Here is a 19488-nt window from a genome sequence, read left to right as displayed (position 1 = left end):
AACTTCCGTTCCCATGTCAAGTTCCTGAGCGAGTTTTAGTGGATGAGTTGATAGAAGGTTTCTACACAGCTTCTTGATCATTCATTTCCCAGTCAACCCAGTTGTTTTTCTCTGTTGATTTAGATTTGCTTTTTGGAAAACATTTTTTTAATGCATTGAATAATGTAACATGTTGGAGAAAAGACCCATGTGGTCGCATAAATAAGTGACTCGTCCCAACATCATAACCTCCACCTCTTCCTGTCATGCCCAAGACGTACGTTGAACCCTTTTAAACTTTATTCTTTTCCTGGTGGACTGTTTAACCTGCGGTGAGGACACCATTGGCAAACAAAAATACTGTGTCTTTGTCTCCTGTTTTATTCATGGAAACAGGAAAACTCAATCGCAGGGAATCAACAGGGCATGTAAACAACTCAAATTGAATAAGACCTTAGCCGGAGTGCAGCCAACAGTTCCTGCACTGATGACACTGCAGTGGGTGGAACACTTGAAAAGAAAAAAAGCAGGAAGATAAAAGAAAATAAAAGACAGGCAAAGTAACAAAGACACAAATCAATTCAGTCGGGCAAAGAGGGAGAGAGGCTCCTGTCACCTGCAGCTAATAGCTAATGTTTTGGGCTCCAGCTGAGAGCTCAGCCACTGCATTCGATTTCACAGCATCAGCTTTCTGCAGATGTCAAACAGGAGATAGCAGAGGACCTGGGCGGGTCAAAGCAGACACCACTGAACTACTGTTCTATCTCCTGAACAAAGAAGGCCAAGACGCCCACAGCAAAAGAGACTCTCGACTTCTCCTGGAAGCAACAAACACACAGAATTTTTTTCAACACTTTTTAAGGGGGCCTGTTTGTTTCCTGTTGTCTCAGACAATGCTCTACTGAAGGGTGAGGTGAATAAACACACAGAGTTAAAGCAGAAAGAGCACGGAGAAATTAGTGACTAAGCAATGTGAGTTTGTGAAAGCAGTGCTGGAACGCTGCTGTGAAATGTTCCCGAGGCCACAACACGAATCCATTCTTCTTCTCTGCTGTTTTTTTGCTGATGAAGCCGAATGAGGGCTGTGAACCCGGGATGTATTCTGCAAAAGATGCAATATGTGTTCTACTATCATGTCTAGCATCATTATTTTGTAGCTCATGGCACGCAGTTTTACAAATATGTGTTTTACACGGAGTGGAGGGAAAATTTGGTTGAATGGAATTGACAGGCATTTAGCGAAGGACTCAGCGACACAATGATTTCAGCAAAACCCAGTACTCCACTTAACAGTTTAAATGTACACATGCTGGGTGAGAGAGCATACATCTTAATTCTTTGTCCAGTTTTTTGAAGACCGTGAAAGCCTAAACTGCCACGTATCACATATCTTTTTTTTCCTTTGAAAATCCACACCTCCAAAAAAATTATATTGTCCTACTCATCAATCTATGCACATTGATTCTGCATTGTCATCATATGTAGCCTTGTGTATTTTAATCTTTTTGCTTATATTATATTTATATAAGGTTGTATTTTTTCATAAATTCAGAGCTCAGTTGCTGAAGACATATTCTGTATTTCCTCAACTGCTAACACAGAGGGCTTCAAAGCACACATGGCACCCTTCATACCTTCTGAGGGATGACCCTTTTATTAAAACTACAGAAAGCATTAGGTTTAATTGAACCTTTACCTAAATTTAAATGATTTTTTCCCCCCTGGAGTTTATTGGGTGATTTGACCTGACGTATTGTTTGTGGGAGGAGGTAGATTAGTCTCATTACTTTTATAAGTAGAGCGATCCTCTGACTGTGTGGCACACCCTGGAGGATCCACCAAATCGGGGGAGATAAATAGGTTGAGAAGGAGAGGGAGGGGTGCTAGCGATTCAGGGGTTTAGCCAAGCAGACTATAAGTATTTCCACAATGCTGTCCAGAAAACACACAGGGAATCACAGCTGAACAATTAGTTTTAGTGGATTGTTTTTCTACACAGAAAAGCCTCCGCTTGTGAGCCTTTCTTCACTCTGGGTTTGTTGGATACACAATTTTTGCAATTTATCTCATTAACATTACTCTCTCCTGATGTGTCGAAGGTCCTGTCCACACAACCGCATTAACAGTTTATATTTCACAGATGAAGATATTTTTTTCTGCCAAAAGAGACGGGTGTTAAATGTCAATTCAGAAACATGAATTTAAGTCTTTCCCTGAAGCTGATAATTGATATTTCTTTCACAAATCAACGTGAGCACATGTTCCAACACCTGCAAGAACAAACCTTTGATCACATTACGTAACCCAAATAAAAAAATCCCACAAAAAACCACCCGAAGATAAAGTCATAATCATGACCTGGTTGTGAGGATAACACTCCCTGAGACTCTTCTTCTTGTCAAACTGAGATCTGAAGATCTCAGAGTCAACTCTCTGTTTTTCACTCCTCGGGTGATGTGGTTGAGGGTAATTTAGTTTTCAAGCTACAGACAGTACGACTGTCTCAGTTACATTTTAAATGAAGGTGTAAGCCGAGGGAAAAAAGTTGGCTGTCAAACACACTTGTGCTGCAGAGTATGACGACAGGTGAAGCCCTCTGTGTTAGCAGTCGAGGAAATACAGAACTATACAGGAATTTCACTTCAGACACTCGAAGCTTCAAAAATTTGAAACACAGCAACAATTCCTCCGCTATGCCAAAACATCCTTTTTCTCGAAATCTTGAAAAGTAATGATCCAGTTGACAATCTGGTGATGTACATGCATTTCTTTTAATGACAACTCTCCTGTTCTATCGGAAAGGTGTCCTTAAATGACTTCTGTTGTGATCTGGCACTAGATAGAAAATTAAATAAAATGTAATTTCATTTATAATTTGTCTTCTTTTATTAACTTAACCTTCAAGAGGGCAGTTTGGGAGGGGCCCCCTTAATATAATGGTAGAGGAAACACTGCTTACCAAGCAAATTCTGAAAAAAAAAGTCAAAAGAACATTTAAAATGCATTTTTTTAGAGCATATGAATTAACAATTACTGTCAGGACTTAAAGACAATTTCAACCAAAATCTTAAAAAGTGTATCTAGAGAAAATTATCTAACCTGCCTTTAAGAAATTAAGTTAAGTCAACAACTAAAGCCAATATTTAACAATCGTTGGACACATGAATCAAACCCATTTTTTCCTAAGTCAAAGTCCAGTAGTTGTCTGACCTATCAGTCCAGCGCGATAGCTACCCAAAGGAGACGTTCATGCTCTTACCACCTTAATGCCTGCTTTCAAAAATCACATTTAAACGAAAAGCAAGAGGACATAGCTAGATGCATTAAGCAACCAACCAAGCATCTGTTTTCGACAGCATGGTTGTGACCACAGGCTGTTCACACATGTACGAATACAGAAACACTACCAGTAAAATGGTCCAACCTTGCCATTGAGTCTTTTCTTACACTTGTGGGTAATTAAAAGCAATAAGCAGCAGGTTTTTAAACACAGATTAGGCCTGAAGGTAATTAGGCTCATTGCAGTAATGACTCCCACTGAGTCATGTGGGCTGGCTGGAGCGTCAGTCACCTCCTCCCACAATGTCTCCCAATGTCAACATCCACTTTTACTTCCACTACACTACCCTCCAAACACCATCTGTCCGAAACCCTCAGCTTTGATTACCTCGAACCTGAAATGCACCACTCCTCACACATCTCGGCGAGGGGAAAGGGTCTGCAAGATGAGAGAGGGAAGTATGCGATGGTTTCATCAAGTTAAACAACCGTAATTATATCAGCGAAGGAAGATCTCTGTCTGGTCCTATTTTACTCTGTGTCAAATAAGAAACGATGCCTGCACTCGTCAACCCCACTATATGTTGTTTGGCTGTTTAATGAGAGCTGGGTGTAAGATGGAAAATGTCCCATCTGTTGTGTGTTTAATGGCTGGATTCTTGAGCTCTAATCATACAGCGGGAGTGCCAGAATGGAGCAGACAGCACCCATCTGCTGGTCACTGGCGGAAAAAAAAAAAACACACACAGTTTTTCAACTTGCATCATCATCAACTCTCTCCAGTCTTGCTGCAGCCGCTCCCACACACCATCCAGACAACGGTCTATCATCACAGTGCACATAAGAGGATAAGATAACACAAGAGGAGTAAAGCAGACCCTTTGATGTAGGATAATGGCCTCTTTTGTTCAATAAATCTCAAAACCTAACTGATATTTCACTTTGAAAACTTTTAAGATGATTGTCAAGCTGAGTCTCCAATCTTATTGGCCGGAATTTCTGAATATCTAGCACAATAAATGAAATGATCTTCATTTATCTGAATCAATGTATTTTTTTCCCCCTAAAATTAGTGTTGAAGACTTTGACCAAAATTAGTGTGAAATCATTATTAAGTGTATTTTGGGATGTAAAGACCTGTATATAACATTGTCCTACTTCAATTTTAAGGTGTTGTATTTCTGTCACAAACATTACTAATGAACTCAATTGAGTTCACACTTTATTCTGCTTCATTCAATTAAATTCATTTCCAGACACATTTAGGCTTTTGGGAGACATCGGGAGTTTTTTGTTAGTAGGAAACAAAGACAAGTAGTACCTGCTCACATTTAAGTATTGGGAAATAAACAAGTATGACTTTATTGACTGTGATGTGCGCATTAATTTCGCTTAATGGTTAAACATCATCATTCTTGCTCGTCAACTGACTTAAATGTTGGATCAGTTCTAATAAAATCATGCCATTGGACTAATCAATGAGGTAATGCTTTTGGAATTTTTAAGACTCATTGTCAAACTGAACAAAAAGGAAACATTAGCACGGTAGATTCAGGATGAAAATATTTCCTTATCTCCTCCAGCACTTGGTTCTCTTTATATCTGCAGGGTCATAATTCAGGAGGAGTCTGGCAGGCTTCAGAGTTGTACACATGCTAAACATACAGAGCAGGCGGGTTTTACAGCAAGGAGAGAGCCTCTGTGCTCTCATCCACAGAGCAGGGCTGAGGCTATCCACATTAGCATTTCATACACAGATAAGCCTGCTTTCTCGCTGCCAGGTAGATTCCCTCATGAGCGGATGAAGTGCAAGAAATTTAGGAGGGGTTTCGCAGATGCTCGCCACATTGCTTTTCAAGTGCCCACAGAGACTTGCGGGGAAGGGAGGTGTTGGGAGCAGCGACAGACAAATATGCCACCTCATAGTCCAAATATGAAATAGGCTGGTGATGTAGACGGCAGGGAAGAATAGACGTAGGAAAGTGTGAGGAGGATATGCATATGTTGAGTGAGCAATGCTGACATTAATGTTGTCACTCAGTGACTTTTTTTTTTTTAAATTTCACTTCGTTATAAAAAATTCTGGTTAAAGATGAAACTACTTCAGACCATGAGAGATCAAGAAAAAAATGTAGTCGCAGAGCACTTTTCTGGGCTAACTGAATCACGACTTTCTCACATGGAATGAGATTATGAAGCTCTCACTTTTCATTTCCTCTCTCTACATCACCAGTGGGGGTTTTCTGTGATTCCGACTCATTTTCCTTCTTGTTTTTGTTATTCCTCCAAGTCATTTTCTTTCATCCAGTTAACTTGGTGAGTATAGAAGATCAAAAAAGAACGTTTCATTGTGGATATTACGGATAAGACATAAGCACTGTATGTTGTCCAAGTTTGGATCCAACATTAAGAATAATGGGTAATGTCCTTTTGTACTGTAGGTGATAAACTGTTTACTTTGTGTCACATCATTCCAATTAAATCCAACTGGTTTCCAGGAAACTGAAACAGCATGGGATTAATTTCAAAGTTCTCACCAATTATGATGTTTTTCTTCTCCCACCAACAGTACAAACCAAAACATCCAGTTAGCTATTGTCATAGTTTGACTCACTAAATTGTTGCTATTTTTACTAAACACATGGCTGTGTCCTTCTATTGTCAATGTGTATTTGTGCTGCACTATTTACAAAAAGGCTTTGGATACTAAACTAAAACACAAACGGTTGCCAAGAAACATGGTACACTGTACACATTTCTGCAGTGTTAGCAGAGGGAGAACAAAAGACCACTGATGGTTGCAGAGCAAATTTGTGTTTGTTCTTACTTTTTTTATTTAGTCCTGTGTAACTTCTGTTATATACATATCGACTAATTCTCAGTGGAATTTCAACATGATTTTACAGCATTTTTTTTATTCTTAATTGTTTAAAATGAGTAATACATCAACAAAAGCAATACAATCAATGTCTTTTTGACAATGGTATCTTTATCAAGCCAAACGTTATAAATCAGAAGAAATTCTGTTTTGGCCAGAGTCGTTATTTGAGAAGACATTTTCAAAAGGAGTGTGGTATTGCTGGCTCACGCTGAATAGATTTCACTGTAAATATATTTGGTGCAGACATTCTTCAGACTAACATGAACCAAAGCAAATACTCATTCTGGTATTTGTTGGATGTCAAGCTTGCAATCAGACTGCTGGCAGAGGGATTGATTTCAATATGTGCAGAGCTATTTGACGCTTTGGCACAAGTTTTGACAGTTTGGCAACAGTGCGCTATAGCTACAGCTCACAAGCGCAGTCCTCAGGGCGAGGAAGCAGGCTGATGTTGCTACAAAGTGAATGGTTCAATCACATCTCTGGAGTCTGTTCTTGGAAATCTGCTTACACATCGCTCAGTCAGCTTGAACATGAACAGAATCAGACACAGTAGAGTAGATCCAGTGTTGAAGAACAGTATTATGTAAGCTAAATAACATATTTTTTCAAAGCAACTACTGAGCTAGCTCTGTGCTAGCTTATTTAGTGTAGCTCAGATTGGATGTATGGGACCCAGAGTACAGAGCAAACAGCACGCTAACTGTCAGAATAGTTTACAGTATATACTTCTTATGTATGTAGGAGGCCATACATTAGTGTGAGATTTTGTACACAGCCAAAAAGCATCCGTACCGTCAGGGGGCTGAATGTGTCAAGTCAACACTTGACTTTCATCCAAGACACCCAGGTAGCTACAATTACTTTATGTAATAAATTTAACAATAAGTTAAATGACTCGTGTTCATCTTAGTTAGCTAAAATAAAAACCAAAAGGCTTTTCTGAAACCTGAAAAGTTGTTTTACAGTAGCTTTCCAATTTGAGACCACATCAAAACACTGAATGTGTTAATAGCTGTTGCACATTAAAAAAATTAAAAATATGAAATATCATTACCGTGTTTTAGGACAGCCTAAACAGTTTATTGTCATGTTTTATTGATGAGTCTGACCTGACTTTGCATATTTATTATTGCTAATTTGACATGAGAGCCCTCCACATGCCAAGGTAGTCACATTTTGAGGCTTCGGGCCAAAGAGCAAGCTGCTACACGTGACAAGTTCAGTGATAATGTGTTGCTCAAAATAATTTACACTAAATCACGTTTGTAAGCTGTACACAATCATCCTGAACTGGACTCTGTTTTGAATCTGGTGTATAAAATTCAGCACTGAATTCAACCTTTTTAGAGGTATTCATGCGGCATTGGCTTTCCAGCTGTTGTCCTAACTCTAGTGGACAGCCCTCTGTGGCTCACCTCTCATCCACTTCACATCCGAGAATCACTAGGGACACTCGGTCTATCTCCGACCACCCCTCCCCCCCCACCCCCCACAGCCCCCACCCACCCCTCACTACTCTCTCACTCTAAACCTCATAAGGCACTGGCATGGTCCAATTAACATCTCTCTCACATTTCCACGTCCCTGGCTCTGCACGAGAGGGGTGAGGAGGTTTGACAGGCGAACAGCACACTAATGTTCTATCAGCCACACACATCAGGGTTCCTCTTTGCACTGTGACACCGACAACAGTCTGGCGTGACTCACCTTTTTTCTCCATCAGGATGCTACAAGACTTTTGCGTTAGCGTCCATAAACCACTGGAAACGATATTTTTCATGAAGACATTGTGATGTCACTCAACATTAAAGGATTTGCGTCTAGCTGAACGATGTTTTTTTGAAATTTGATTATTTTTTAGAGAAAAAGTGAAACACCTTCATCCTGTTCTTTTAGATAATAGCATGTTTAAGCTAACAGTTGATGACTTCTTTGTTAATACGCTAAGACCAGTGTGAGAAAGCTCCCCAATATGGCCTGAATTATGTATTGGCAAGCATGAACTGATCTGATACTGAGTTAGCTTATATCCTCCTACCTTCAACTTGTTTCTCTTTTTTCTAAAACAGTACCCTTTATGGCAATAACAGCGGCTGGGAGCTTAGCTTAGTTTATTCATGGTTAGCAAATCTTCTCTGTACTGAGTCAGGCCACACAACTCTGACATTAATCATTTCAAACACTGTACATACTTAGCTAAATCACATAGTAGAGCTGTCACAAATAAAAATCTTTATTCAGAAGGAAAAAATGGTTTCTTAACATCATTTTTGGTTGAATTCTCTTTTTTTTCCATCCACAGAATATTCTCTTTTACCGTCCTGGAAGCTCATTCAGAGTATCTCCAGTATAAAAATGTAAGTGAAAACGCCTCAAGCTTCAAATGTAAATCTAGAGAGGGGGTATGTATGATAAAAAAGTCTGCCCAGCATGTGAATAAAACACATACTGAAAAGCCCCCGAATATGACCAAAAGGCACAGCCCCACCACCCTGACGCTTCTCAGAGAAGAACAAAATAAAATACTCGGAGGCAGCCCCGAGGATCTCAGGCAGAAACGTGCTGTGATTACGCAACGACGGTTCATCCTAAAGAGCTATTTAAAAGACTCCAAGCAAATAGTCAAAAAATATGAGTTGGTAACCTGATACCATTCTAATAGTTCATTAACTATTCATGCAGCATATTGGAAATCAAATGACTCTGTTTTTATGGTTTTGCAAAGACCACAAAAGAGAGAATACAAATGTGTATGGGAAATGTTTTGATCTGCCCCTCACTGCAGCTGCTTTTCTGAATTCTTATCTTCAGTGTTTTTTAATGACGTTACACTTTGAAGCTCCTCCATATTTTATTGTCTACACTTAAATCCATGGCCAAGAAACATCTAGTGGTTTGTGTTTTTGAATCATTTACCATGCTATCCTTAATCTGGCTCACACCAAAACCTTTCTGTCATTATGGGAAAAGTATGTTTCTATCGAAAATTGAGTCCCAGATTTTGTTGACTTGTCAGACACAAGCCTTTTTCACATATATAGCTCTGGAGAATCTGGACACTTTCATGACAGCCTTGCCCCTTACATCTCCCTGAGTGGCAAAGGAAGCAGCACTGTCCGACACTACCAGAGGCGTCACAACCATTCAAACCGGGTGGGCGGGCTGGAGAAACCTTACATTTATCAAAAGCTGACAGGATTTTTTTCATTTCTGAACATTTAAAAACTATATATATTTTAGTACAATAGTATGATAAATAATATAGATAAACTATGAAAAACATAGAATAATTACCAATTAGGTTGTGAGTAATGTTGCATGATTTAATTAAGGTTATTGCAGACTGTAAGGCTAAATAAATAAATAATAACCTTTTACAATAAATGGTTGAAGTGCCCAAAATAGCATTTATTTTCCCATTTTTTCCGAGAAGGACCCCTTTACTCCATTCTAATTTAGCCCCCTCTTAGCCCCTTACATCCAGAAGCAGATTTCAGCTCATGCTTTGAGTGTGGGCTCGAGCATGCATGGTGTAAAAAACAAACAGGAAGACATGATTGGTTCCTAAAACACGAACCGAGTGCAGACACTGGTCTAAGTTTTTACATATTTACAGCTGCTATATATGACAGATTTTTCTTTTTCAGAGCACATGAATTATTAATTACTGTCAGGACCTGAAGACAATTTCAGCCAAAATCTTATAAAGTGAATCTGGACACATTTACCAACCCTGCCTTTAATGTGCACTTTCCCTTTTTTTAAAAATTTATATTGCTGCTACATGTATTATGAGATATTCACATGTATCAGGGAAACAGAGAAGAGGAATACAATTGCAAACTGGAAACATACTGAAGCAGTTCCATTAAGTGCACTAAGATCCAACTGGACTCTGATTATGGGATAGAGATGTTAAAAGCCTTCCCAGTTGTGGAAAATTCCTTAATATTTTCTGCTGTGTTCTCACATTGTCTGCTAAAAATGTCTGAGGGGGCTCACCCAGCAGATTTCAAGACTGCCTGTGTATTTGTAGGAAAACCAATGGTGACTTTTGTATGCGTTTGAAATGCCTTGAACTCATTTGAGTTTACGCTCCTGAAAGGAAACAGCAAAAAAAGGATTTTCTTTAAATGTTCTCTGAACATGCCTGACATTTTGTTTGAAAAAAAAAAAAACACAGAAATTCAACAAGCACTCCAGAATAAAAGTATGATCTAGTGAAAATGACAAAAGTCCTTCAAAGCAGCTCTATGTTTCATCCCATTATGCCAATTCAATACTGCTTGATGTTGATTGTGTTTTCCTTAAGTTAAAGTCACAATAGTGCATTATAATATCACCATAGCCTTAGAGAAATGCTCCGTCACGATCAATCTTTTACTTCCTCTCACAGGGCTGAGTGTTCTTTAAGGAGATGCTTTGCTGCCCATTCGTCACTGACAGTGAGAGCAGCAGATGAATCATTCTAATGTTGCTTTCACCCATACTGAAGAAACTCCAGAGTGCAATAATGTCAGTGCGATGCACACTGCTCCATGTCCCACCGTGAGAAATGAAAGGCTAAATCAAACCCAAAGGAAATGCTTGATGACAACAAAGGCCACATATGGGAAGTTTACAGTTAAAGATCTGTTCCTCCTCCTGTTTGTGGAGATGAGTCATGTGTGATAGGTTTGAATCAAGAAAAAAAAAAAATCAATTTTTGTCAAAGAGAGACCAAATGCACTCAAGACAAAGGAAGGAGAGCTGCAGAGATTCACCAACTGATTGAAGGAAATCTGTGCACTAAGTGCTTTCACTGTATGTGAGTTTACCTTTGATTACCTAAGCAAAAATGTCAATCACATGCTGACTATGGCTTCTTAAATGTTGAAACTTGCTGCTAAGGTTGGAGTGCAGATGAAGTTTTGAGTTTCCGATCTTTGGTTTTGGCAAAAGCAGAAGGATCACAGTTTCACTTTCAGCTCTCAGAAGTTGAAATTACCTTTCTTCCACTCACAACATTCTGACATTTTTGTCAGATCATGTTTCTGTCTTTTGTAGTTACTGCCTCGATGCAGTTTCAAAAATGAACATCTCTTCATACACCAATATTTCTACCTTGACATTTCCTCTCTGTGGCAATAGAATTAGATTTGTTTTCCACTATTTTGCCAATTACTAAGATTTCTGTTTTTGTGTTCGTCTTTGTTTTCAAGGTCTTATTCTTACAATATAATATATTTGTAAAGCGTTTGACAATTTGATACTCCCTTTCTGTCGTAGTCTTTTTTTTTTAATTAAGATTTATTGCTAGGCTTTTTATACCTTTTTTGAGAGACAGGACAATGGATAGAGTGGGAAACTGGGGAGCAAGAGAAAGAGAGTGGGGAATGACATGCTGGAAATCAGCCACCGGTCGGACCTGTACCCTTGGAGAACTACAGCCACCAAGGAGCCAGGCGCTCCTCTGTTGAACACTTCGAAGTTAATTCTTATCTTTTTTCATGCATTGTTTTGTAATGACATTAATTTTGCTTTTAAAAAATGCTTCTAATGTTTTCTTCTGAGTGTGGACTTCGATTGTTTTGCCATAAAGTCAAATAATTGAACTTAAATTTCAAACAACTACAACAGAGAGGTGCAGAGAATAATGATGAGTACTGAATAATTCAATACTTAGATGGAATTTGACCCATGTCCTCAATGAAAGAAAATACAGTCTGCAGTGTTTGACAACCAGAAGATCTATCGATGATTTCTACTTGGGCAGAAATGATGGCGACAAGTGCACTTTATTGATATCTGGATAACAGACAAGTAGACAAGCTTTGCCAAAGTGGGATCAATGTGGGAACCTCCCTCAAAACAGGCTGAATGACAACATTTACTGGATTGCTTTAACCAAACACCAGGTCATGTGGAACATCTATAAAAGGTGCACTCGCACTGCGCTTTGTCTAATGGCCAGCAGGAGGCGACTTCTCTGGTTTCAAGAGAATATACCATATGTATAAAACCAGGTGTTCAAATAATTCAACTGTGTGCTTGCTTTTTAACTTGGTAAACATTAGTCTAATGAATTCCTGATTTTTAAATACAGCAGGATGGGTAATTTTATGAAATATGGTTCCAAAGCAAAACTTGATAATGCCTTATGGCTTTCTTGGGTATATCTTTGTGGCAAGTGACTGCTTTAGCAAACATGTGAAGCAAGTTAACCACCTTCCTCCATCTGTTGTAAACTTTGGTCAAAAACAAACAAGATGCCTAATTTGTGGCTTGAACAAGCTGGTTAACAAGCCAATTGATGACGATTTGAGGGCTCAATGCATTTCTTTAAATACAATCCCGGACCAAAAGTGAGTTTTGTGAGTCATGTTAGTTTTGTCTGCGTTCCCATCTGAATAGCTTGTCTGATTAAAAAATAATAATCATAATAACAAAATTCAACCATTTATCTTGGTAAGCCCCACAATAACATGCCACCGCAGCATTAGAAAGTGAGGATTATTTGATCTTGCTGGATTTCAAAGAAGATGGCATCGCTGACAGGGCCGGCACACACTTATCAAAGCTATAATTCTAACTAACAGAAAAAACAGTCTGCACAGGGAGTCTCAGTTGGCAGACAGAGACAGTGAATGACCACTTTTTTTCTGTTTGCCATCTCTGAAGGGACTAATGTTAATGTTTGGAGGGAGGCCTGATTCATCTTTTGAATGGCCCTTTCAGTGTGCTGTTGGAACAATAATCCACCATGCTTTTTTCCTGTCTGGACTTGCTAGTGATATGATTGAAAAACACAAATGGCAGCCATCACACAGTATCCACCTGTGGTGAACCATTTCTGCATGGACCATTACTTCTTGATGCTTTTTTCCTCACTTTATAGATTGATTTAGCATGATCTATCGAAGCATCACCAACCGCAGGCTCTTAATGACAGGTGCTACAGTGATTTAGTATTCTACTTACATGAAATTAAGGGACTTGTTGAGAGAAAGTCAAGCATCAAGTGTGTGCTATTGGCATTTATGCTGCATCCATGTACCCTTTAGCAAGTGCTATTTTTCTGAGCCTTGGAAAAATTCGACAACAGACACTAACAAAGCCAATGTGTTGATTTACTCAGAACATATCGAGGCTACTAACAACAAGCAAATTAAACTTTTAGCATACTTCAAATCACAGGTGAAGAACAGGATGCTTATTACATGACCACATGTTTTTGTCACTTCAAGTTAATCCATTAAAATCAAGATCAAATTCAAGACTTTAAAATGTAATGCCATTTTTGCACTGCACTGCCAAGCATCGTTGGATTTGCGACTTCATGCAGGTCCCACCAGCACAGACTCCCAAGTTTAAAAGTTATGCAGCATACCTTGCAAGTCGCCTAATATTCACTGTTTGCTCCTGCTCCAACTATTCACTACACTCTTCATCATAAAGCCATATAAGTGCATTTTCCCCATCTTCTTCCCCTTATCTCTTTACTCAGTGGTTTGTGAATATGTAGTACACTGCTGTAAACTCCATGGAAAAGTCTTACCCAGTGAAGTCCCACTTAAAGTGAAGTCAGACCTTTCACAAGGCTTCTTAAGACAAAAAGGCTTCTTAAGACATTTCTTGACCTTAGAATTGAAAACTCTGTCACATTTCTGAAGGCTCTGCAGGAACCCTGTACTGATGCCAAAATGTACTCAGACCCTTCAAACGGGTCATCTCGACTTGGGAGGGCTTTTCCTAATCTGATACTTAATGTTCTGATTATTCCAATGAAAGCAGGGTTATTCCCTAGCATGGGTTAAACTCCTGAATAATTGCTGATGACCCAAACAGGACTGTGAGGGTTTTAATAGCTACCGAAGGGTCTTTTTTTTTTTTTTTTTTTTAACCATACTCTTGCAGGCTAGGCAGTCCTTTTTTATGAGTAGAATGGTCTTTATGTGCAGAATTTGTGAAATAGCTCATTAAATGATGCCAGTAAGAATCCCAGCATCTATTGTTGGCCTTGTCAGCCAAGTTAGTAAACCGATCAGATCAAAAGCAGTACAAAGAAGGCAAACCATACATGTAAATGGCTAAACACAAAAATTGTTTTAAAATACTATCTTTCAAACAAAGCTGAATTTAAATATTAAAAATGGCCTTATGGTTCTAGCATGCTGAACACTACACATCGTTTAAGATGTCTGCTATGCTGAAAGCACACAGTGATAATTGCACAATTGTTCACACTTGAGTTGACACAACACTTGAGGGCAGGTTTTTCTTCTGACTGGTGTCAAATATGCAATCCACTAACCAGCTTGTACAGTGTAGCCTTAATGCAGTTAACATGAAGGCTACATCACACAGTGTGATATTCAAACACTGGAGTACTGTTTGTAAGTAACACATACAGACGTTTCCTGCAGTCGCTGTCTTCAGTGGGATTAATAATGGTGTAATTAGCTCAGTGCCCTTTCAAATGAGGAAAAGACCACAGGCTGGACAAACAGGCATACCATTATATCAACAGAGAGAGTCTAAGACGGGCGCTAAACCACCTTTGTCCTTTTGAAACTCCAGCAAATAGGTTATTTTCAGGCAGTTGAAGACCTGTGTATAATAATAATAATCTGTTTTGTACTGGAAAGAGTCTACAAGTCTGGGAAAAGATAGGTTGTCAGAACTTCCAATTTTAGAGATCAATTGTGAAAGTAATCCAAATATGAGTTTAAGGGGAACAAAATAACCAGTTATGTATAGCCGACAGTTAAAGATTTAAAGGCCCTCCGCAGGTTGACACACAGTCATAGATTTGGCAGTTTTGTTCCGATAGTGTGAAGAGAGCAGCAATGTCATCAAAACACAACACCACACCAACAGATTTTATTCATGAGCAACCATGAGTCCACACTCTCAAAACTGGAAATGTGTCAATCTCGCCTCTGGAGTAAAACAATCAAGGCCAATGACGGGCAGGAAGTATTTGAAAGGTTTTGGACTACTTTTAACTGAACATTCATGGTCTGCATGTTTAGGTGAGTACTTCCTTCTTCAGTCAGCCTGCCTCCCAATTGGCTATCATTCCATTCATGTGACAATACGCTACGTTTTCCCAATATTGAACATTCAGTAATTCCTTCGATCTGCTCCTCCCAAGCAGATGGGATCACTCTTAACACACCTCACATCACAGGATAATCTGCTACGCTAATCTTCAGAGCCATTTTAAATCAGGACGTTGCTTGGAATTTCCTACGGCGCCAATAGGGAACAAATTCAGCAAACCATCTTGTAGTGTGTATCCCAATTTAAGGATTTGGTGAATTATATTTTCAGTGTGGGTTCTGCACCCTCTGTCCTCCATAGTTACTCAGTGATATCTGCTGCAGATAGTGCTTAGAGTAAACTATTGAGTAAGACCTTTGTGATGACACAATTTACAAATGAGGATTTGTCTTCTTTGCTGATAGATGTCGTCGATATCGGCCAGATAATATGGTACAAACGATATATCAATCACGCTCTAAAAGTTTGGTTACGGATCTTTTGGTGCTGTTGAGCAAACAAGGCTCAATGTAGCAAAAAAGAAGAAGTGTCACTTGATAATCCAACAAAACAGTCAATGACTTTATACTGTAAAATGTCCGCCTCACATCAAGTCAAAATTGCTAACTGCAATATTTGTCTACAGTTTATTGTATTCCTCTTCAGAGACAGAATTGTTTTTTTAATGCCAAGTACATTTCCATGTACAAGGAAATTGTCTTGGTGTATTGGTGCAAAAGAATAGCCAGGATGACTAATATATCAAGGCCTCTGTTTTTGTCCCTCTAAATTTGTTCTGATGTTGTATTTATCAAGACCAGACAAATTAGTAATAAAAAGACTCATTACTTGCTGCCCTGGATTTGAGTGTTTTGGGTTTTCACTGCCAGGGCAGCTGGTGGACTATGATTTTCATATGTTGTCATGCAATTCCAGACTGTTCCACTTGCCAGATTAAATTAGGCAATTTCATGTCCAGCACATCTCAAATTCAAGCATCAGCTATTAGGGCTCATTTGAAGCTCAGTCAGCTGCTTCATTTTGCGTCGTCCATGGAAGAGATGACAGTCAGACTTTTAAATCTCACATGTCCTCAACAGGCCTTCACCCTAAGAGAGACAAGACTGACACGATGGATTGAGTATTCAGACTGATCGATGCACACTAGGTGATGCACTGTGTTTTATACCAGTATTTGCAACATTATCAGACCTCCATATCTCCAAAGTTCCAAATATTTTCTTGACTAAGCAGCTTAAATATGAAAATTTACTGACCATTAATTAATTCTGAGATGTTACTATGGACATTTATTTTGAGAACATGGGGAAAAAAAGACAGATGGCGTGGAAATGATTATAAACATATATTATGATTCAGAGTAGCAACTAGTCCAGTCCACATGGCAAAAAAAGACCTCAGCTGTAAACCACTGGAACAGAAACTGCTACATATGTCCCCAGGCATAAATTAAAGGAGGGGCATCAAAACTTCTCCCTTAGCACAGCTTTCCAGATCATACATGAGGAGAACATTTGCATATTCTCTGCATCAATGTCAGCCCCCATAGCAGCCAAAAGCTTCCAATAAAGTGGAGCTATAAATGTGTATATAAGGTGTCCTCCGCATCATACAGAGCTTGTTTTTTCCACACACGTTTTCCCACTAATATGCTAATGAATCACATGACTCATGCCATTTTAAAAAAAAAAAAAACATTTGCAAACAGATCAGAAAAGGTGATCACCTTGCAAAAAGAAAAAAAAAAAGCAATGCTTAAGATGGGCACCCATACAATTCTCTTTGCTCATCAGCAGCCAATAAAGCAAAATTAATAGGGACAGTTTAGCATCTGGCCCCTCATCTTTACCCACACGACTGTCAAAGCACTGCACGTTTAGATGACTGAGGCATCCAGTCAAAACGTCTTTATTTTTTTCTCGTCCCGCAACAGAGAGATGGTTGTTGCGGGGAGAGGAAGCTGGACTTGTACATACAGAGGCTGCAGTCAATGAGTGGACTCCTGTTTCCTGCAGTGCGCGTAAATTCCAGTCTGGCTACACTGGTGCGGCACGCGCATCAGAGAGATCGGATAGCCCTCCAACTCCCACTCTCTCATTGCAGCCTGTCTATCATTCATAACTACACCGAGGTGCTGTGTGCAACAACACCCCGGGGGACAAGACCGAGGCGCGTGCGAGCCAAGAACACTCATTATAGCCGCAAAATGACTTGAGGGAAAGTGCGCACTCCTTCACTTCTCTACCCTCCTCGCGCCTGTTTTATGTCTACTCGGTGCCACATTTCACGAGGTGCAATTACTAAAATGCGCACAGTGACAAACTCGCTACGAGCGCGCGCGCAAGACGCGCATGTTTTTGCCAGCTTCTTTTTGTAAAAAGAAAATCACACATCACAGTATAGGCGGGGGCATGCACGCCCGCGCAACACAGTCACGCGCACAGGTGTAAACGCAAAACTTACACTCCATCACAGATAAAAAAGCCGGACAAACTTGTGTCTTACCTGTCCGCGTGCACTCCTCTGAAAGCACGTCAGCTGATTAAAGGCGAAAAAGACGCAAGAGTTTGAGTATGTTCCTCATTACTGCCTTCCCTCGATCTCCCCTTCAATTTCCTCCCCCGACCGCGGTCATCCTCTCCCGGGCAGAGCTTGACTGCACGACTTGCGGAGAGCCGATACTCTCTCTTCCCTTCCCGTGTGTGTATGTGAATGTGTGTGTGTGTGTGGATGTGTGTGTGTGCGGGACAAACGGGACGAGCAAGCCGTGCCGGTGCTTGTGTGCGCATCTCTCCTCCGAAGCAATTCTCCAATCCTGCCTGGCTACTGCGGCGGCTCAGGTCGAGCAAGGCGCCCGATTGGTCGGTTTGCAGATCAATCTCGAGTTATCAGGATCTCGGACCGGCCTCCCCCGTGCTTCCCCCCACCTCTCTCTCCCTCTCCATTATCGCTCTCTCCTCTTTTGCTCCTCTCTTCCTCTGTTAACACGTGATTATATAAGATAGTGATCAGAAGGCGATACGTGATCCCTATCTAATTTTCTCACAGACAAATGCACAGCTCTTGACACACCAGCTGACTGTCCCAGTAGACTTTAAAGCCTGAATAAGAAGACATTTATTCGAATGCAAAAACATAGGTTTTACCATGTAAAAACCTTGTAAAGTCCGGGAAATTAAACTGATTATCTAAACACATCACTGACATGCATATATGTGCAGAGTGGAGTAGCTATTTGGCCTCTCTGTCTAAATTGCAGTTTCATTTTGAAAGCTTTATACAAAAAAAGTCTCTAACTCAAACTCTGGGTAAATTACACTGACCGAGCACTGCAGAGTAAATGTTGCAGTGATTTTATTCCATTTTACTGGCACAACTGGAGATAAGTGTTTGAAACCCTTTTATCGCCATGCCAAAAAACTGTGTTATTGTCCTATTTCCATTAGCCGTTCTCAAAATCTCCCTCGAGAGGATTTCCAACTGTTTGAAAATCAAGAAATAGATGCTGTGATTAACTGCATTCAAGGCTTACAAAGCCATGTCAAAAAAAATGTCTGACCTTCCTGTCCTTTTACAGTTCCAACTTTATGAGCAAAACACTCAAATTACATATGAGGGGGGTATTTAGCGAATTCTCATGTTGCATGGATCCAGGGCCATCTCCAGGATTTCGGTGCCCCTGAAAACATATCAGGTTAGATCTCTCCACACAGTCCCCTTCCATGTTGCTAAAACCACAACTCCAGTACACAAATGGCCCTTCAGTCTGCATGGATCTCCTTAACAATAGGAGTTTTACTAAGTATAGTTATGTTGCACCATATTTCAGAAACTTCCTATCTCATTTCTTGAGATAGCAATGAAAAGTTTAAAAGCTACATTTTCCTTGTTCATTTTTCAGACACAAAAGTAATTTTGATAATTCTATGTAATCCTACTTCATCCTCTTATCATAGATTAGTAAACTTTAATACTTAATCCATCATTGCTTGTCAACTTTGATGCCTGTTACCAGCTAATGCGGTTTTTGTTTTGTTTTGCTGAGCTACAAAATGTAACCATGACTTTTCTTCATTAAAACACACTGAATCATTGAAACAAACCAAAGTGAAACAAAAAGATAAATACATTTGTTCAAGATGGATAAAACATCTTTAGAGTGCACCTTTCTCCCTTTGCCAGGTTAGCAAACATTGCTAAAGGTAGCCATGGTTCATTTACAATGTGTGTAAGGATGCCTGGGTGATATACTTTTTTTCATTTAAAGTCAGAATACTGATTTTAAATGATTTGTTTTCTAC

General features: G+C 39.6%; 2 protein-coding genes across 3 annotated transcripts in view; one reads left to right on the top strand and one right to left on the bottom strand.

Moving 5' to 3' along the window:
* Nucleotides 1-19488, bottom strand: part of LOC306835354 (cadherin-18) — a 182545-nt gene that overhangs the window by 75192 nt on the left and 87865 nt on the right. Inside the window, exon 1 of one of the 2 annotated variants that reach the window (XM_079361834.1) lies at nt 17693-17997. The exons of the other annotated variant lie outside the window; for it this stretch is intronic. The gene's annotated coding sequence lies outside the window, so the exon portion shown is untranslated. Of the gene's footprint in view, nt 1-17692; nt 17998-19488 lie in introns of those variants that run through there. 2 annotated transcript variants of the gene reach the window in all.
* The window catches only part of LOC306835356 (SUN domain-containing protein 2-like), a 355711-nt gene continuing 344813 nt past the window's right edge, over nt 8591-19488 (top strand). Inside the window, exon 1 of the mRNA XM_079361838.1 lies at nt 8591-8597. Coding sequence (XP_079217964.1) covers nt 8597 — 1 coding nt within the window. The 5' untranslated portion in view covers nt 8591-8596. The remainder of the gene's footprint in view (nt 8598-19488) is intronic.

The sequence above is a fragment of the Symphodus melops genome (genome assembly GCF_947650265.1).
Source record: "Symphodus melops genome assembly, chromosome: 14".
Lineage (NCBI taxonomy): Eukaryota > Metazoa > Chordata > Actinopteri > Labriformes > Labridae > Symphodus > Symphodus melops.
The sequence above is the reverse complement of the archived record's forward strand: the minus strand, read 5'-3'. Positions and strand labels throughout refer to the sequence as shown.